At 38.1% G+C, this 21,807-nt stretch overlaps 1 protein-coding gene across 1 annotated transcript in view; it reads right to left on the bottom strand.

Moving 5' to 3' along the window:
- The window catches only part of SIPA1L1 (signal induced proliferation associated 1 like 1), a 291,340-nt gene that overhangs the window by 88,087 nt on the left and 181,446 nt on the right, over positions 1-21,807 (bottom strand). The window contains exons 5-6 of the mRNA XM_090271076.1: positions 19,618-19,748; positions 13,848-14,036 (exon numbers count right to left, since the gene is read on the bottom strand). Coding sequence (XP_090127202.1) covers positions 13,848-14,036; positions 19,618-19,748 — 320 coding nt within the window. The remainder of the gene's footprint in view (positions 1-13,847; positions 14,037-19,617; positions 19,749-21,807) is intronic.

The following is a 21,807-nucleotide window of genomic DNA, read 5'->3' as shown; positions in this document are numbered from 1 at the left end:
CAATACTGTAGAGCAAGCATCTGTAATTATAATCTTCATGAATTAAGAGAAAAGGCCAGAAAAATAAAATCTCCTGTATGTGAAGACCATGTATCATTAGAACGGATGTTGCTACTTTAAGGGAATTTCTGCTGATGGATTACAAAGTACAAGATAAGGCTCTAAAGAACAGCCTGACAACAAAAGGCAATTCTTTTTCAATGATCTCTCTATCCACCCTCCTTTTAAAAGAAAGGCCTTTACAAATATAAAAGCAGAAGATCACTTTACAAAAGATGCTTTAAAATAAATTATCTTGCCCTACAAAGCTCACTAATGTCCTTGAAATTTTTTTTTTGTAAAATTGGAAAGACATCTTCGATTTTTCCAATATACTAAATTATAAACGTCAGCTATACCTTTGTTAGGGCGCAAGCATCATCAACCATGCCCTTTTCAAATATTTTTCTAAAAGATGATGGTCTGGATAGAAACTGTAGGTCTCATAATGGCAAATCAGCAAGTGGTAAATATTCCTTCCTCAGATACAGTTACAATGAAGCACTCAGGAGATATAAATAAATTAATCAAAACATTTATTCAGCATTGAAAAGTCTAATCAGTTTGCAAATGCATTTTAAGGTGGTACCAGTGATTTAACAAGAAATGAGTTTTCAATATAAAAATTGAGAGTTTTTAATTCTCCAGTGAAACCAGGGCAGCCCATACCACCGAGACCTCTGCCACCGCGGCTTCAGGAAATTTTTATCTAATAAGAGGAAAGGGAGACAGGATGAGGCAAAATTTTAATGGCTAATGTTTAATGAATACTTATTCTACGTCAATCACTTGTTTTTTTTTTTTTTTTTAATCTAAGCTTATCTTTACAGCAGGCCATAAAGCAAAGATTACCCATGTCTGACAGAAAAGCAAAAAGAATGAAGAGAACATAGCCCAGCAGGGAGAGACACAAGATCGCAAGGGCCAGTCCTGGGACTCGGCTCTGTTAGATATGACCAGGCCCCAACCAGGCTTGTCCTGCTTGCTCCATTTCTACCACTGCAACACATGCCTGCAGCCCCTTACTCGTAATTCGAAAGTTGGAAGATCAAAACCAAATTTAAGCAAACACATTTGGCAAAACTTGATATGAGCTGACATTAGTACTTTTTATTCCTCTTTGTGTGAATATTCTTTTCTTTTTCCTGAAGAAATATTAATGTGTTTGTGGGGTGCTGTCCCCGATCCCACTGGGAACATTACTATATGCTGCGTGCATTTTATTACCCTGCTAAAATCTGGACATTTTTGAATCCTGAAACATATCCAGCTCTTATCATTTTACACAAGGGACTGTGAACCTGAACAACTCCGTTCAATCTTTCAAACCAAATGTTTCTGAATCGTGATAACATAGAACATGCCATAGGGGGGAAATCTTTCTTGCTTCACCCTCTCCACCGCATGCTACCTAGTTGACAAGGTAGTTCAGCAGCCTTTACATGACCCATGGACATGAGGGCTCCCCAAAAGTTCTGCACAGAATTGTCCCTACTCTGCCTGTTCCAGGGAGTGGGAGGTAAAATTCCAAGTCTGAAACTTGCAAATAGCTGGATATAATGATACACTGAAATATTTTTAAAATAGCATACAACCTTACATTACAATGTCTTCATTGTAATTACTAACAGATACAGATTCAGGACTTAGTCATTTTGTATACCACACGCAGCAAAACCGAACAAAAGAAAACAGGGTAAAGCCTCCTGTGCACCACTGACGCTCCAGCCTTATCTCAGCCGGACGGCTTCGAATGTCTGAGTGTGGCTACTGCTTAGTGGAGAACTCCCACAGGTAGAGATTTCATCCTGGCTTCAGAAGTAAGCTGAGTACCCTATCAAGTCTCAATAAATAAGAAAGGAGTGGCAAGCTCTGCGTCCACTACAAAAGGCGTCCTTAATACAGCCAGACACTTGCTCTCTCCCTGCAGGGGCAACTATTGAGATGAAGCAACCCAGAGAAAGGAGGGGGCTTTGAGTCATCTGCCATTTGGCTCCGAGCCTCCCAGATCAGCCTTCTCGTGCAGCGATATAAGACAAAAGTCACCCTGTTCACAGAAAGCGTCAGTGACACTGGATTTGTGCACGGCTTTTTAAAACTTCTTAGATAAAAGCCTAAGATTTCACTGCGTAACATTCAAAAGGATTCACTTATAAAAAAGAGAAGAGAAAGAGGGAGGAAAAAGGGGTTCAGAGGAGAGAAGATAAGTAAAGAGACTTCCCCAAAACCACCGGAGAAGCAGAATCCAAGGACAATGAGACTCCGTGCTGTTTTGTTTGGACTGATTTCTCCTAGGCTGGAGAACTCCACCTGCAGACAGCAGAACAAACTTTTTTGTTGGTTGTGAAATGAAGGCTCCTTTAAGAAGATGAGGAAATTTCTTAGAATGTCGAATTTCCTCTGGTTTGAAACTGTGCCAAATGTCACTGCTCCATCCTCTAAGGTGACAACGTGACTGTATCCTGAGTTTTTACGGCAATTAATTCAAGGTAGGTGGCACTCTCTGAACTCGGGCTCCTAGAACCCTGAGTTAGCAACCATGTTCCCTGCCAGAACATGAGAAGCTGTTGAGGAGGAGTTATGTAAATGTGATGAGGAACAGTTCAGGCGAAAGCGCAAGTGTAAATGGAGTCAGAGCAAATGTTTGAGGGTTCTGAGACACATAAACCCGTATCTGTACGGGTTCACGTATGTGGATATGTAATACTTCCATGCAATGCTCAGCTGGTGCCAGAAGCCACCTTGGGAACAGGATGGTTTTCTCTACACTCCAGGGCTTTGCTTTGGGTAATATTGGGGTCATGCTATACAAGTTCACGCCTGCCTGTCAACCACTCACATGGAGCGTTCATGGACGTGTCTGGAAACTCAACATGTGTTTGTGTTAGAAAAAGGGATGATTCTTTCTGTTATTATAGACAAGAGTATTCTGAAATTTATATGGAAAGGCAAAGGAACTAGAATAGCAAAAACAATTCTTAGCAAGAATAAAATGGGAAAAATTATTCTACCTAATTTCTGGACTAAGGTTATATTTGAGATGAAGGTGAATCTCAACAAAGTAAAGTGTTTTTCAGCACTCATCAAAAGTGATGTGGATTCAGACAAAACATAAAGCTGCTCCTACTCTCAAAAAAAAAAAAAAAAAAAAAAGGCACCTTCACACCAAATCAGAGAAACAGGAACTGCAATCTGACTTACACAGCCCTGAGTTTGGGAAGGATGGATGAGAAGTCGGAGTCCCTCCCAGGGAAAGCCAATGAGAATCGCCAAGATCACAGAGACCTCTCCAGACATGCTGCCTTTTCACCTCTTCCTCCCTGGGGTCCCAGACAGAGGCGGCCACTGGGGCGGCACAGACCACGAGAACAACCCAGTTCTTACCGTTCTTAATAGAACCATCCGAATTGTCTGATTTAATCTAGAAATTCAAAACAGTCCCTATGAAGTACATCATTGTACAGCAGTTCTCACTTCGGACATAGTTTGATCCTTTCATCTCTTGCTGTTAGGTCGTGGCAGAGCAGCGTTTAATTTGAGGCTAATTTTGGCCCCCTGCTGCAGCAAAGCCATTCTGAGACTTGGCTGATGCCCTGTGAACTCGGAGGTTTTCCAGGCTGCCTGGTGGGAGCAGAAACTGCTCCCACCCATGTGTGAGAACTGAGGATTTGTCCTCCTCCACCTTTAGGGTGATTCTTATCCTGGCCTCAAGCGGTTTCCTCCAGTGCATGCACTTACCAGTGCTCAGCTCTGTGACCCAAAGCCTCCCTGGCCTCACATCTGGGCCTCACCTCAGAGAGACCCCTGGGCTTCAGCTGGCGCCCCATCCTGCACTGCAGCCTGGAAACTCCCTTCAGGCAAAAAGCTGGTGCGATCTTAGGGTCCACTTCATCTGTTTCCCACCTCCCAGAGGTCACTGTCTTTCATTGCCTGATGCCCAGTGTCATAAAAATCAGTTTCATTGTTTTGTGGAGTTTCTAAATTATTTCAGATGGGAGGGTCAATCTAGTCTCTCTTCCTTAATCTTGGCCGGAAGCAGAAACCTGCCTTCAAGTTTTTAAGTCAACTTTATTGGTATATAATTTCTGAACAGTAAACTAACTGCTTCTGTTTCAGGCGTACAATTTGATGAGTTTTAATAAACCTCCACTACAGTTAAGGAACAGAACATTTCCCTCACCCTGCAAGTTCCCTGGTTCCTATTTGCAATACATCCCTGCCATTAACTAAAAGCCTCAAACAACCACTGTTCTGTTTTCCCACTACAGATTAGTATTGCCTACCTTTTAAAAGAATATTTCTGCTGTGTAAATGTCAGTGTGAGAGTTACTCTCTTTTAGCACTCTGGATATATCTTCTGACTTCCACCTTTTCTTCATGCTTTATAGCCAGCAAATATTAATTTTAATAGCCAATTGTCTATCTCACTGTTCTTTGAAGGTATTTTTTTCCTTTGGCTTTTTAAAAAATGTGCCTTTTATTTTCAGCAATATTTTGTTCTACTATGATGGGCTTATGTTGATTTTCTTTGTATTTATCTTGCTTAAGGCAAGCAGAGCTCCTTGATTCTATCTTAAATCATGTCTCTCATCAGTTTTGGAAATTTCTCTATAACTAATTCTTTAAATACTGATTCTTTCACTGAATAATGCTTTAATCACTCTTCTCCTCCTGGGAATTGAATTATATGTATGTTTTCCACTGCAGTTCACATGCCTTTAGGCACTTTTCGGTATTTCTCATAGTTTCTTGTCTCCATTCTTCAGTTAAAATTTTTCTGATAACCAGTCTTTAATTCATCAATTTTCTCTTCTGCTGTGTTGAATGTGCTCTTAAACCCATCTACTGAGATTTTAAATTTTGGTTATTTTCTTCAGTTCTAGAATTTCAATTTTATTGTTTAACAGATCCAAGATCTCCAGTGACTCCTTAACTCTATTTTTTATTTCTTCGGGTGCCATGAAATCAATGAAAGTTGATTTGTCACCAAACTTTTTATTTGCAGCTTTTTGCTGGACTTAAGTTCTAAGTCATACACAAATCGGCAAATGTTCAAGGAAAAGAACACGGCAGAATGTCCTTAATATTGATGAACTCCAATTTCTCGATGATGTCTTTTCTGGGTAGTTTATGGTGTTATGTCTAAGAACTCTTCACCAAACCCCAGGTCCCAAAATTTTTCTATGTTTTAGTCAAAAATTTTTATCATTTTACATTTTAAGCAGTGATCCATTTGAATAAATTTTTGTATAATATATGTAAGGTTTAGGTCAAGTTCATTATTTTGTCTATGGATGTCTAATTGCCTAGCATCTTTGTTTGAAAAGCCCATCCTTCCTCCATTGAATTGTTTTTATACTTTTGTTAAAAATCAGTTGGATATATTTGCGTAGGACTATTTCTGGTTTCTCTATTCTGTTTCATTGATCCATGTATCTTTCTTTCCAGTAAATAATAAGACACAGTCTTGATTACTGTCACTATACAATAAGTCTTGAAATCAGGTAAAATAACCTCTCCTAGTTTGTTCATTTTCAAAATTGTTTTAGCTATTCAGTGCCTTTCCATATACAGTTCAAAATAATAAAAAAATCTTGCTGGGGTTTTGATACTAATTGTGTTAAACTGTGTCAGTTAGGGGAGAATGGATATGTTCATATGTTGAGTCTTTCAATCCATGAACATGGTATGTCTCTCCATTTATTTGGGTTGTCTTTGATTTCCTTCATCAGTTTTCAACGAACAAGTCCTATACATATTTTGTTAGATATATACCCAAGTATTTCACTTTTTGTTGAAGGATTATAAATCATATATTTTATCTGCAGTTTCCACGTGTTCATTAAAAGAAATCTAACTAATTTGTTTGAGTTGATTTTGAATCATACAACCTTGCCAAACACACCTCCTAGTTCCAGGAAATTTTTGTAGGTTCTATAGACTACCATGTTATCTGAAATAGGGAGTTTTATGTGTTCCTTTCCTTTACCTACATGCCTTTTTAAAGTTAATTAATTAATTAACTTGCTTTATTGTGCTGACTAGAATTTCTAGTATTATGCTGAATAGCAGTGGTGATAGTGTACATTTTTGTTCCCATTAAGTTCCTCATCATTAAGTGTGATAATATAAGCCATAGGTTTTTATAGATTTTTAAATCAAGTTCAGGAATTTCTCTGTATTTCAGTTTTCATCATGAATGACCACTGGGGTCGTTCCTCAAATCCTCAGGTCCCTAATCTGCTTTCTTCTCTCCCTTTCCAGATTCACTTTGTACATTATAACGTACAAGGTTATTAGCTGTATGTAGCAGGGACAGGGAAAAATATATCTACTTCCTATTTCCGGAAGTCCAAATTTGTGTTTTTTTAAACATTTTGTCTAGTGTTTCTAGCTATTTTCAGTGGGTGGGCTAGTTCATGAGAAGCTATGATATTACTGAACACGAAGACCTTGGTCATTTGTTAAAAATCCTCATGGTTCACACTGTTAGCATTTACTTGGTTTGTTCTTCATAAACATACCTCTCTTTTAACTACTTCCTAAATATTTATCATTATATTGTCCTCTCCCCAAAATGTCAAATACACTGAAAAAATTCAGTGTTGGGAACAAAAAATGCTAGTTGAAAATATATCCTTATTGGGAATTACTGAAAAAAAATCAAATTGCTTTTGAAGATGACATATGGATACAGGGTAGAAAAGTTATTTAAAAATTCTGACAGAGATGCTGTCAAAATTATGTATGTGCATAGACATATTCTAACTATTTTTATCTGTAGCATAATGTATAGGAAATATTCTAGATGCACAATAATATTCTCTATCTTTAATGCTATGTTGTTTAAAATTTCTCACAAAAAACAGAAATCTTCATACTGGGTATAAAACTGATAATAAATGTACCCATTTTGATTTGACAATTAGATAAATTTCAATTATGTAGGGAAAGGCTCTTCATTGCAGCACTGTTTGTAATAGGAAAATACTGGACTTAACCCAAATGCCTGTCAGTAGGAAAGCTGATGAAATAAACCATGGTATAGCAATATGATAGATTATGCAGCTGTAAAATAGTAGGAAAGCAATCTATGTACTGACATAGAAAGATGTCCAAAATATATTACTAAGTGAAAAAGCAAATGTCTACAATGTGCTATATTTTGTATTAGAAAATGGGGAAATGAGATTATAATGGGACTTCTAGAGGCATAGATAAACATGCTGCGTGTCCATCACAACTAAGAAGGAATTTACAACCACTCCAAAACTAAAAAAAAAGAAAGAAAAAGAAAAAAAGAGAAAATCCTAAAATCAAAACTACAGGGAAGTTCAGCAAAGAAATGAAGATTATTCAGCCAGAAAGGTGCGACAGCTCTACTTACAACACAGAAGCAAACATAGAAAGCTGTCAAAATGAGGAGACAGAGAAGTACAGCCCAAAAGCAGGGGCAGATCAGGGTCCCAGTGACAGAACTAAGCAATGAGGAGAGCGCAAACCTAACAGACGAGGAGATAGCCAATCTAACAGACGCAGAGTTCAAAGGTCTGGTGATAAAGATGCTCAAGACTTGACAGAAAAAATTAAGCATGATAGGGAAGAAATAAAGGCTATACTAAGTGAAATGAAGGAAAATCCACATGAAACTAGTGGTAAAGGCAAGGAAACCAGGGTTCGGATCAACAAATTGGGAACATAAGGAAGAAATAAACAGTCAACGAGTACAGAAGGAGGAAACAAGAACTGAAAAAAATGAGGAGAGGCTTAGAAACTTCTCAGATAGCTTTAAACATGCCAACATTCAAATCATATGGGTGCCAGAAGGAGAAGAGGAAGAGCAAGAAAGTGAAAAATATGTGAAAATATAATGAAGGAAAACTTCCCTAATTTGGGGAAGGAAACGGACGTATGGGTCCAGGAAGCACAGAGAGTCCCAAACAAACTAGACCTGGGGAGGACCACACCAAGACACATCATAATTAAAAAGCCAAAGGTTCAAGATAAAGAGAGAATCTTAAAAGCAGCAAGAGAAAAGAAGGAAATTACCTACAATGGGGTACCTATAAGACTGTCAGCTGATTTCTCAAAAGAAACTTTGTAGGCAAGAAAGGACTGGCAAGAAGCATTCAACCAGAGTGGGAACAGAATCATAGGTAGGGGGAGCATGTGGAGGGATGTCAGCTGGGAAGGGGAAGGGGGGAAAGGAGGGAAATGTTGCAGGAATTCAGAAGCATAGTAGAAGGGTACAGAATAGACAGGGGGATGTAGGGAAGAGCTTTTACATACGACCCACGGACATGGACTGAGGGTGGTGGGATTGCTGGAAGGAGGGAGGTGCTGGGTGGAGGGGAGCAAAGAGAAAAGAAATTGGGACAACTGTAACAATATAATCAATAAAACATACAAAAAAAGAGACTACATATGTATATTTACTGTATAAATATAGTAAAACATAAGAAAAATAACTTAAGGGGAGGAGAGGAGTTAGGAATGAGGTAGAAATAGGATTGCCTGACGTACACACAATTATCAATACTTTGGTTTTAGGGCCATTTGAAGATAATGACTAGTTAAGTCCTGTAGGAAAGAAAACTATTTTAACTTTTTATTTTAAAGCTGAATTTAAAATACAATCCATAATTTAAAATTAAGAAGACTGAACTACCTGCAATCAGTTATTATGTCTTTTTGGATTGTGAACCAAAGAATCCTCACTGCATGTCTTAGCCATGCTAAGCTCCATCACTGCAAACTGCAGCCCTACCACAGCCCAGCGACTTCCAAATGTCACGCCATCAACCACGATCACCGTGGAATCTTATCACTAGAAAGGACTTCATCCAGGCATCCAACGCACCCTCAGCTGGGAAGGGGAGCATGGGCAAGGCAGTGTGGAGTAATCAGTACTTGTGAACAGACACGACAAGGCTGCCAGTGCCACTGCCTTCTTCCCCTGTCCTGATAACTGTCGTGTGTATTTCCTTCCTGACAATGTACACACGGGCCCATGAGTTGTCTGGAATTAATTTGGCCATCTGAACCTGAAACATGCATTAGCTGGTATCATAATCTAAGAAAAGATTAAAATTTCAGGATTGGTAATTATTCTGCCAAAGCTTCATTCATCGAAAATGGGTTTTAAAAAAATATTTTTCCTATGGTTCATTCTTTAAATTTAGCAGCCTAAATCAAAGAAGTGAGTGGTTGGTCAAACGCATTCATCCACAATAAAATAATGTAACAGGGCAATGAATAGGCTAAATCAGCAAAGAATTTTACCCATGTCCTTAATCAAAGGATGAGTGGTATTCACTATCAAATAAACATTGCTTCTTCCTTACCTCTATTCTTGAGATATATATTATAGAGCTAATTAGTTATTTTCCCAATTAACTTCAATAATTTGAAGGTTAACTTTTTAAAGAATAGAGAACTCAATAAATATTTTTATTTCTTTGCATTTTTAATAAGTACCTAGTAGAAAAAAGTGGAGATACTCATTTAGGTAAAATCACTACTGTGTATCTAAAACCTGACATACCCTAATGAAAACAGGACTACCAATTTTCTCTACTGCAAACTGGCAAGTGGATTTTACATATTTTTTAAGCTCTCCACCAATTTTACTTGGGCTTAACATGTTATACTTAATATTGGGAACTGAAGCCTGCAGCACTAAAGCATGGATTCATCCTCCCAGTTTCTTCTCCCTCTCACGGGGAGGGGAAGGGAGGATGGCTGAATAGGGCGTTGGTTAAAAGTGTGGCTCTCCGGTCCGAATGCCTGGATTTGAGACCTGCCTCCACCAGATCCCAATTATGATCTGGGGCGTTTTACAACCTCTTTGTGCCTCAGTGCTCTTGTCTGTAAAACAAGGACAAGAACAGCACCTACATCAAAGGCTGCTGAGTAGTAAAACAGTCCATGTATATTGTTCACATAACACCTGCCTTATTCACTGCTCAATAAAAAAATATCTATTTTTACTATTCTCTTACATGTGCCTCACACTCCTGCTCAGCTGGACAGCTTGCTGTTCTTTGGTTTCTCTATGCTTTGTTCTTATTATTCTGAGTCTAGACCACTGTACTGCTTATTCTCCAGCCTGATGAAATCCTCTTTCCTCCCAAAGGCCATCTCATTCTGACCTATCTAACCAATCATGACTTGGTCCCACTGGTTTGCATCTCCATTGCTCTTTGCTTTCAAGTCTTTTATTATGCTCATTATATTAAACCTGACTTCCATTACAGTAATTTAGGACTTTGTCTCCTCCACAGCGAAGGACTGTGTCTTCCTAGCCTATTTATTCTCTACAGTATTTAATAACCTTCAAAGAGTGGTTACTCAATAAACATTTATGGATTTGAAAGTTACGCTTATTTATAAAGTAAGCATAATACATTCTACTACCTATGATAGCAGCTCTCTCATAGGACACTTAAAGATTAAATGAGATAACGCTTGTAAAAGGCTACTAACAAGTTATCATTTTATCATTATCACTCACAGCTACTTCTTCAATATTCACGTGCCTGGCATTGTACTAAATACTTATTTGTGTGAACCTAAAACAGGGTATGGCATGATGACCTTCCATTCCCCTTGCACACAGTAGATGAGAAAAAGGTGTTTTTTTAAATGACTGATGAAAAAAATGGCAAGTTTAAAAGTAACTGAATTAGCTTGAATAGATTATTAAATTCCTGATATTTCACAGAATAGTTTTGAAAATCAAAAAATAAAAATAAAAAATCCAAGAGTATAGGAAAAGTATAGGAAAACTTGGAAATCATAAAAACAAAATTTATTGTTATGCAAATTTGTACTCAGTGTTCGGGACTACTAAGGGAAAATGGCCCTGAGAATTTTTCAAAGTCTCTATCCTCTCAACTAAAATAGGCCAGTAACTGGCAACTACTGCACAGGGTGCTGTGAGGATGATTATCAAGTGGTGCTGATGAAGGGCTCAGAACAGTATAACAGGTAAACATATATATTCATGTAATTTGTTTTTATCCTAAGAGATGCTCTCAATTATCTAATGAGTGAAGGTCTAGGATCATGGTGCATAAACCAAATCCAGACTGGAACCAAATTTTCTGAGTCAGAACCTGTTCTAAATTTGTGACAGTGGGAAATCATTGGTAGGTCAGTTTCATATTCTTTCTGCCCTTTATATGGCAATGGAAGTGGACATCAATGAAAAGTGAAGGGCCCAGAAAGTTTTCAAGAAGGAGAATGTGAAAGCTTGAGTAGATCACAAAGCATATATTCACTTTCTAAAAATCCAGGAATTAAAATGCCTACTTCAGTTCCCACACACATATCAGAGTCTAGTCAAATAAAAACCAAATTTTTATATTTCTGTGAAATGCTTTCTTTCATATTTTATAGATATAATTTTCTTTCTTTAAAAAAGATTTTCTTTACTTTTAGAGAGAGGGGAACAGAGGGAGGAGGGGAGAGAAACATCAATGTGTGAGAGATACACATTGATCAGTTGCCTCTCTCATGCCCCCAAATGGGGACTTGTCCCACAACCCAGGCATGTGCTCTGACAGGTAATCAAACTGGTGGCCTTTTGGTTCCCAGGCTGGCACTCGATCCACTGAACCACACCAGTCAGGGCTCTAAATATAATTTTCATTTGTTCTTCTGTTCATTTCAGCTTTTAAAAGTGTTAAAATGAGGAATTAGGACACCAAAGAACTGAAAGGCAGAGTGCCACCATATAGCAAACAAACAGGGTTTTCTGTTTTCAAGTATATTATGTAAGCCACTTAAAGTAAAGAAGACATTAAAAGAATAATTTAAATAAACCTCAAAAGGAGATTTAGAATTACCTTTTAGTGAGTCTAATTTCTTGATATCATACTATAAATCTCTTCAAATATAAGAGTGTACAAAACATGAAATTTTAGAGAATAATGATATAGATGGAAACCAAGTGTTTTTGCAATAATTCAAATGCATAATCTACTGCACTTACAAGCATTTCTGTTGTAAAATATGCATTTGTAAAAGTGCCAAAATAATCAGTTTCTCAAAATGATTCCAAGGCATCGAGATTTCCTACCCCAAAAAACGACTCCCCAGACTAAATGCCTAAGTATGTGTATCTGTTTTTTATCAGCATAATCCTGGCTTTGGTTGCTATGAAAAGACAGAGGCTAAGTAGGGGTGCCGTTTAGTCCAGATAAATGGCTGCTTGTATTAAATAGTGGTTTTACTATCCTAGATTCCACTGCCTAGTAAAATTTCCAAAATAAAACTGGGGACACTTACTTAGATTGCCAAATTTTAATTTTTCCAACAAAGGCATTTAAAAAAACAACTGACACATATTATTATCAACATTTATGAAGAAAAGTATACTTTAATACCCCCAGGAATAAGAAGTTCATAATTTCAGAATGGATAGTTTTGTAAATTAAATAAATTTAGCTTTAAATTAAACTCATTATGGTGTTCTTATTGTTCCCATGTTGATGAAACCAAAGCTTGCTCATCCCAGATCAGCCCCATCTGTGGTCCAACATTTACAGCCACAAAGCGGGCATAAAATGTGCCAGAGAGACCTCATACAATTTATAAAATTGTGGCAACTATTTCTTACTTAATATGGGTAAAACAAGAAGAAATGCCAACAAATAAGTCCTTTATATAAAATAGTCTATTATAATGTAGATTATATTAGCAATGTCTAAATGTTATTTTCCTTGAAATCCATAGTAGCTAAAAAGACAGTCCATAAAGTGGAACCTCATCATTATTCTCTTTCTTTGTTAGAACAAATGTTCAAAATATTGACTTGAAAACAGCCCCCCAAATAGTTAAGTTTATGCATCAGCAGTCTTCTGAAGCATACAAAATGTTTCATATTTACATGTTATAAACATGAATTAAGCATAGCCTACCTGAAATACATATACAAAATAAACATCTGTGCTTTATGACAAATGAAATGAATGCATCAAACAATGATTAGAAAAGTTACGTCAACTATTGGTCCATAACATATTCCTATTGGCTGAATTAAAAGAATAAATATACCTTGAAAGTGATTTTTTTAACTTCCATTATTTTAATAAAATTGAAGTTTTTGATTAATTAGGGAAATATCATCAAAATTGTTCACAGAATGGCATTTGCATTATAACCTAATGGCCTCCACATTAAGGTATAAGAAATATAGAAGTGAGAAAATCTTCAGTGTTTTCATTTTGTTGCTAATTAAAACCCAAGTTTAAAAAATTTTGTATTTAGAAATCTTTGCTTAAGTACTTGATTGGTAAACTTTAAAATTTGAAGTTTTCAGGAAGCTATGTTATACAGCTAACAGTACAGGTTTTGAACTCATTAACTGTGTGAATTTTGACTTACTACTTAATTTCTCTGTGCCTCAGACTCTGTCTCTAAAATGGATAAGAATGGCATCATTCTCAAAGGGCTAGGAGATTAAATGGCATAACATATTTAAGGTACTCAAAATTGAGCATCGTGAATATGTTTATTGGAGTTAGCAATTATCATTACTGTTATCGCTATAACTTATGGAAGATTACCAGAAGAGTTGAACATAGTTTAAGTACCATATCTACCAATTCTGACATAGAGATTTTCATCTGATGAGAAATGCTCAGAAAGCCAAGAAAAAAAGAAAATGGGTAACTGCGAAGAGCATATCCTTCACAATAAATGACATTAGTTTTCCTTGTCAAAAAATAAATATCCAGGTCTATATTCTGGAAGCCTAGCAGGAAACCTGAGCATTAAGAATGTTCTCTGGAAGCCACACTTACCCCCTGCTCATCCAGTTTCATGAGCTGCTCTGTGACTTTGGGAGTGTTGAAGGCCAAGCGTAGGCACTGGACATTGAGCTCAGGAACCACATGCTCTAGCACTTCTTTCAGGGGCAGCCCTCTGGCTGTCGAGTGCTTCGCCGTGGAGGGAATGGCATCCTCCAGGACCGAGCCTCTCAGTGTCATGAGCTGAAAGACAGAAACATATTCTGCTGAGAGGAGTGAATATAGTATTCCCCCTCATCCATGGGGGATACATTTCCACATCCCCCAGTGGATGCCCAAAACTGCGGATAGCACTGAACCCTATATACACTGTTTTTCCCTAGACATACACACCTACAATGAAGTTTAATTTATGCATTAGGCACAGTAAGAGATAACAATAACTAATAAATAGAATGATTATATCAATATACTACAATAAAAGTTATGCAAATGTGGTCTCTGCATCTTTCAAATTACCTTGCTTCACTATGCTCCCCTTCTGCTTGTGTGATATGAAATGATAAAATGCCTACGTAATGAGATAAAGCGAGGTGAATGATGTAGGCACTGTGACATAACATTGCGCATCTGACAATAGGTCAGACAGAGGATCATCTGCTTCCGGTGACCCTGGATCATCAAGCCATGATGGTGTTGATAACATGGATGTCAGGAACAGACAATTCGGGTTGCGGTTGACTGCGGGTAACTAAAAGCATGGAAAGCAAAGCTGTTGATAAGGGGGAACTACTGTACATCAATCAAATGCACTGAAAGCCTCGACTGTGATCCTCCTGAGTTATCTGGAAATGACTTCTGATTGGTTAAGCCAGGGAGGGAGAAAGGATGAAGTAAGTGATATAAGATACTTTACATATGAAAAAACAAGGCCAACACTTTGAAGAAGACCAAGGCAAGTCCAAAGGAACTCATCTCATCAAGCCTTCTAGGGACATTTATTTAAAGGTCAAATACAGTATTTCCTTAAGGAGCTCAGTAAGATCAAGGACTCTATACAGCTAAAAAATGCCACTAAATACACTAACCAGAAAATTAAGAAGGAAATACTCCAGAGAAATATCTGAAGAATAAATGCTTAGAAAATCTCTTTGAATGATAAAAGGGGAGGGATAAATTTTTAAATTTCATAATGTATTGCTGGCAAGCATAAACTACTCATAGTCTAAAATGCTTCTACCACAGACAATGATTATAGATAGTTTGGCAGCAAAATTGCACTGAAATTAAATTTTTCCTTATTTCTGGAAACATCTTCCATTATAACGAAATTGAAACATAAGCAAAAAAATTTCCCTAAGTAATGATCTGTTGGGGTGAAGTTAACCAGACATGAAGCATAAAGTTACCTTAATCTCCAAAAATGTTCACATGACAAACTTGCTAATATATCAAAACACTGACTGCTGACCTAAGGAGAACACCGGCACACTGAATAAGCCTGTAGGCTGAAGTGCTGTTACGCAGCAGGAACTATAGTGGTGTTCTCAGAGGAGGAGTGGGTAGGTATGGCCTGCTACCAGGTGAGCGGTAACAAATACAAGGCTGCAACTTAGGAAGGATGTATTTATTAAGAAACGTTTAACAAGCTCAAGTCCTAAGAGAGTCCAAAGGCAGAACACGGAGAGCTGTGGTTCAGGGCATAAGGAAAGGCCCTCATGTAAGGGGTGTGGCTAAAAAAAGGGCCATGAAGTCTAGAAAAAAATTCTACCCCCAAAATAAATAAGTCAGAGAGCAGCGGTATGGAGACGGGGAAGAACAGGCTACAATTGGGAAAGAGTTGTTGCTAGAGCTTAGCTGGACCTAAAGGGAGCTTAAGGGAGGGGTGGTTGTGGGAAGAGCCACAGGGCGGCAGACCCTGATGCCAACCCGGGCATGTGCACCTCAACCAGCTCCAAAGGGCAATCTCAGAACTCATTTGAACTGGGATAATGACAATGACGTACACATTAAGGAAATTAAGTTGGTAAATAACATAAACTGCAAGAAGGAAGAAACTGCAGGCAGAGAACATAGTTAGAAAGAAGTTCTAACAGTGCCCAAGTAACAAGCAAAGAGGGCAAGATACAGGACTAGCAGAAAAAACAGAAACTAAAGGGAGAGCCACGAGGGAAGTAAAATCTAAATTTGCAACTGATGGAGAGACGAGGGAAAGGAAAATAAAATTCACCAACATTTTACTCTTAATACAAGAAAAGGGCACTTGAGGAATCTATAGTCTATTCATCTGATTAATATATTTTAACTTATAACATTTTCAAACAACACTTGCGTAAAAACATTTCCCTATGACTTAATATCTAATAGGACATAAATAGTTTTGTTTGTTTTCCAAATCATGGGAAACTACTGAATGACCCTGTTACCATGAGATCACATGTGACTGGGGATAGGAAGCTACAAAGGCTTGAAAAGTTCTCAGTGGAGAAACCAGGACCAGGCATGTTAACCATTGCTAATTCTGTGCCACAGAAAGATAGCAGCTCCCTCAAGAAAGCCAAAGCAGATGAGAAAGACGACTGGTTTTTCTATATGAATTACTAGTATAATCGATATTTTTGTTAATGACTTCCAGAAAGGAGAGGATCCTCGCACGTTCCTATGCACCTGTGCTTCAAAGCACACACATGCCATAAGATTTTGTTCATGAACACACGCTGTCATGCTTACAAAGACATGCAAGATTTTTAAAAAAATTTGTTATGAAATGATTTCTATTGAAACAAAAGAGATTTGTTTGTATTTCTGTTATCTTGATTTATTTACTAAAGCAACTGGAGTGGCGTTTAGGTGACCATGTTCTTTTTTCACAATGAATTTATTGACATGAGAAATTAACAGCATGAGAAAGTCCCTGCAAAAGCATGAAAACTGTCTCACTTTATTATATGTACCTGTCCCACAAAGTCCAGGAGCTAAGACTGGAACTGACACCTAGAGCATCTCTATCAAAAGACTTTTGTTAGTTTACTCCTATGAAAAGCCTCATGAAGATATTATAATTAATCCACATTAAGGATTATTTTTATTGGAAAGAAAAAAATATACAAAAGCTAGTGGCAATTAAATAAACAGAGAGGAGAAGGAAGGGAGGACGGGAAAGTACTATTCATACTGTGGACATTAGGCATGTAGTAGTGAACAATTTATAAAAATCCCATCCTCACTGGGTTTATAGTCTAGTGACAGAGACAGAAAAAGAACAACCAAAAATGTAAATACAATACATGAGACAGTGTTAAGTATTCATGAAATAATGAAGCCTGGAATTGGATATGAAATGGGGTATGAGGGAGTAGAAACTTTAGATGAAGGCCCCTGTGATTTATGAGTACAGGCCAGAAGGAAATGAGAGAGCTCTGGCCAAGAGGCTGCCTGGGGAAGAACATGACACCACAGAGGAACAGGGAGCATCCCTAGCCTGGGACAGAGGTGTCCTGAGGTTGTCAGGAAAGGAAGGCCAGTGTGGCTGGAAAAGACTAATGAGAGGGCGCTGGACAGGAGGTCCCCCACAGATGTGTGTGGTTTCCTAGGCTTTAAAGGAGATTGGCTTTCACTCAAAGGGAGATGAGAAACCATTACAGGATTTTGAATTGAGGAATGACAAGATCTGGATTACATTTCCAAAGGATCCCTACTGGGCTGGAAGAATGCAGGGTGTGAAGGCTGAAGCAGAAAAACAGCTCTCAGGGAAAGATGCTGGTGGCTTGGCTCTGGCCCAGGCAGCAGGATGGGAGAAGCGGTTGGATTCGGGGCATATTTTGAAGACAAAGTCAACAAATGTTGCTTATACTTGGGGGTTCAAGAAGGAGAAGATTTTTTTGCAGGGGGCAGTGGACAGAGGAAAAGAGAAGAGTCAAGTGTGCCTTCACAGTTTCTGGCCTGAACTAGAATAATTAAGTTGTCATGAAAACAAGTGGTAATGGTTTTTTGAACCATGAAGAACATGTGACTTGGATGCTTCAATCAAAGGCTAAGGAACTGGACCCAAGGAACTAATTCACTCAAATGGGTTAGCAGGAAAGGGACTGAGTGAGTGCAAGACCAGAGGGAGGTGCAGGTGGAGTGCCTCAGGCCCAGGTAGCAGGAGATGAAAGAAGAGAGCCTTGGCAGCGGTGGGGTGGGGTGGGGTGGGGTAGCGGGGAGGCAAGAGTCAGTGGTCAGTGTGGTTCGCCCACCACAGCAGCGGAATCACGTTACTCTAAGACAGGAGTTACCTTGGAGAGAGAGGCTGGGACCAGCTGTGATGTGCCTACAAGGCAAGCTGGAAGGGAAAATCGTGGAAACCAGCGACCAGCTCTGAGAAACTGCTGATTTAGAAAATGTCAACTTCTGGTATAAATGATGATAGAACAGTGGCAAGAGGAGGGATTCCAATGGATTATAAACATAGAAATGAAAGATTATGATGGGAGGTGACTTACATCACAGTGGCCTTGGGAGAGAAAAAGATATGAACAGGAAGGAAAACACACACTTGGGACTAAGTAACTGAGGCATATAAAAATCTGGTGGGATCTGTGTGGGGACTGACTATGTAAAGTGGGGGGCGGGCTCGGTGGAGGGGGCGAAGGGGCAAAAAAATATGGGACATTGTAATAGTACAAACAATTAAAAATAAATCTGGTGGGATCTGGGAGGCTAGAAACAACCAACTACCTACATCCAACTTCAAAAACACAGTGTGTTCTCCGTGTTTTTCATGTTTAACAAAAGAATTTACACTGCTTAATAACGAGCTCTGGTGTGGAGAAAAAGTATGCAGGAGCACATTATTCTTCATTTCACTCTGGCCGCTACATAAAACATATTAGATATTAAAGTCATGCCTTTAAAACACTTATTTTTAATTTCCCCAGAGCTCAAGCTTAGGAACAATGACTAAGTGAGGCCAACGCCTGAAACTCAATGGGGGAAATAAAGCCAAATGCCCTATTTAAACGAGTTTCAAAACTATTATTTTCTAGATACCTCAAAGGGGGATTAGGCATTCATGTATAACAACAATCGTTAAAGAGTTCAGAGGCAATAAAAGGACAACAAATACACAGTTAGAAAAAAAAAAAAAACCAGTAACTTCATAATCTGAAACTTGTTCTTGAGTTTTTAAGAAATGGCTTGTTTGCTATTTTATTTTTCCTTCTTTTAAAACCTGGATTTCATTTTAAAATAAAAACTCATACATTATGTGTGCTTAGATTCCTAAATTGCTCCAAAAGCCTGCTTCACCCACATCAGACAGCCTGTGGTTCCAATAGTCGACGTTCTAGGCCTCGGAAAAGAGATCCAAGAGAGAGCGAAGTGAAGGTGGAAGAAAAAAAATCTTCCCCCATCGTCTTGGGTCAGGTAATGTCCTAAGTAACAGTTTGGAAGAGTGAGTTAGGTCCCGGGTGACCCTCTCTCATATTTAAGTACCCAGGTCCTCAATTGGCTCAGTGTTTCCAGCTGCCAGAGCAGGATAGGCAATATCCCATTTGGGATTCTGAGGGCTCCAATTTCCTTGCACAACACTTAATGGACATAACTTTCTCAGAATCAAAACTCCCATTCATGTACTGCATTTACCCAGAGCTGAGTGGAAAGAAAGGATCCAGATCTAACCATTATATCTGCTGCTATCACCACCAGGATGAATGAAAGGGGACTTTGTTTCTTCTAAAGACGTTGGCAACCATGCGAGATTAAATTTAATTGCTTTGCTACTGTTACTATTATACTTTTTTCTCACTTCCATTAACCCTCACCTTTCTCATTTGCAACTTACCTCACTAGTTCTAAATATTATTCGGTAGTTGTAAGGAGATCCATTTTCTTTCATTTCTTCTGGTTTTTCCCTCCGAATGCTTACAGCCACTGGGCCAAGATTCTCATCAGCCCCAAAATAGTTCCAGTGTTCTTAAGTAGAAAAAGACAAAACAAAATTAAAATGTTATGTTCTGTTTGATATTTAGATCATTCAGAAATTATATCAATAAGATATAAGCACATTTAACAAATATTAACATTCTTTAATGTGTTATGAAAACAAGGACTTGGCTACAGAGGTCTAGTTTCAGAGCAGGTAACACTGAAGAGAGGTCACTTGCTGAGGTTTTTTGGTACAACTTACTATATTACTTTTTTTGTAATCGCATTATCTCCCTATATTCTACCATTTAAATAGGCTACAGTGTGTGTTCTTCCTTGCCTAAGGGGGAGTTTATGTCTGGGCTTTTTTGCTTTTCTTTAAAAACAAAACAAATAAACCCTAAATCTATTGAGAACAGAATTTGAAGAGAGCAGGACGTCCCCCAATTAAAAAAGATGTCCCTGAATCCTGGCCGGGTAGCTCAGTTGGTTAGGGTGTTGTCCCCACTACACCAAGGTTGCAGGTTCGATCCTCAGTCAGGGCTCATATAAGAAGCAGCCAATGAGTGCATAAATAAGTGGAACAACAAGTCAATCTTCCCCTCTCTCTCTCCCTTCTCACTCTCTAAAGAAATGAATAAAAATTTTTTTAAATGAAAAACAAAAATATAAAAATATTTCCCTGGATTGAAGCAAGAAGAAAGGTCTATGAGTCATTGAACAGTTCTGTTCCCAGGAAGCCCAAGTAAGATGGAACCCAGGGAGGCAAGAAGCCCAGTCCCAGAGTTCCAGGCCTCACCAATGGTCGTTTCCATGTAGAGAGCAGAAAAGGCATCCCATAAAACCACTGAACCCCAAGGGCATGTATGGCCTGGGGCAACAGGTCTCTCCTAAGTAAACTGTGTTGTCAGGTGACATATAATTCAGGGAACTCTCGTCAAGACCCCAAACCTTAGCACAACCTTGGGGGTTGGGGAAAAGTCTCCTTATGAATGGTACTGAATCTACCTTCCTCTTGACAAGAATATCAGGATCAAAATTTAATTAACTTATATAAAATTTTTAAAAGTGATATTTACCGTGTACCTGTGCGTGGGTGTGTGTATATACTTCTTTAAAAATTAAAATTGACACGAGATATTCACAGAAGTCCATAAAATATAGAAATATATGCAAAGCTAGAGTAGATAACATATTTTTCAAACTTCCAAAATACTTTACATTGTCCTATTTCATTTACATGTGACATGACTAAATGACTGAGTTGTGACATGATATGTTATTCTCATACAAAATGCATAAACATGTGAAAGTACATGTTAACCCCATACAAAATATGTAAGTATTTGAAAATCCATGAGAATTATAAGAAATAACAGGATAAAATATCTAATCTATAGTTTTAAAATTTAGGTAATGCATGTGAAAATACTTTACAAGTATTAAAAACAACTATAAAAGATATAATCATAAACATTGAGGGTTCTCTAAGATTATCATAATCCATGGATATTCAAAAAGGAAAGGTACATGAGAATACAAGCTACAAACATCTCATATATGGACAACTGAGAAACAACCCAATAAATGTCACAAAATTTATATACAAACACTATGTACACCCTCAAAGCACAGCACGTGAGAATCACACTCAGAGGTGATTTACTCTTACTTTGCACATAATTTTAATAAGCTTGGTTGTCTGGTCTTCAAGCCCACAGCTTTATTTCAGAGGTCTGATAATTCCAGATGTTGATAAAGTCCAGAGTGTAGGGCTGATACAGACTTGCATGCAGACAGCAATGTGATAGAACAACTGACAACAAGGAAGAAAACAAAGGGAGGAGACAGAAATAGTATAAAAAAGCAGACAAGAACTTAAAGACAAGAACAGCAGTCTGGGGCCATTTACTGAAGGAGCAAGAGTTAACACACTACAATAGCTTCAAAGAATAATTTAATACTGCAGCACAGAACAACAGTGGAGGGGTCAAAGGTGAGTGTGAGGCACATTCGTTATATTCTGCTCCTTTGCATGTCAGGGACTCAACTGAAATCCGACTCTCTAGAAACTCCTCCATCACAGCCAGCAAACCTCAGGAAGGGC

The sequence above is a fragment of the Furipterus horrens genome, unplaced genomic scaffold, assembly GCF_987537825.1.
Source record: "Furipterus horrens unplaced genomic scaffold, mFurHor1.1.pri manual_scaffold_3, whole genome shotgun sequence".
In the NCBI taxonomy this organism is placed as follows: domain Eukaryota; kingdom Metazoa; phylum Chordata; class Mammalia; order Chiroptera; family Furipteridae; genus Furipterus; species Furipterus horrens.
Note: the sequence above shows the minus strand (reverse complement) of the source record. Positions and strands in the feature narration are given on the sequence as shown.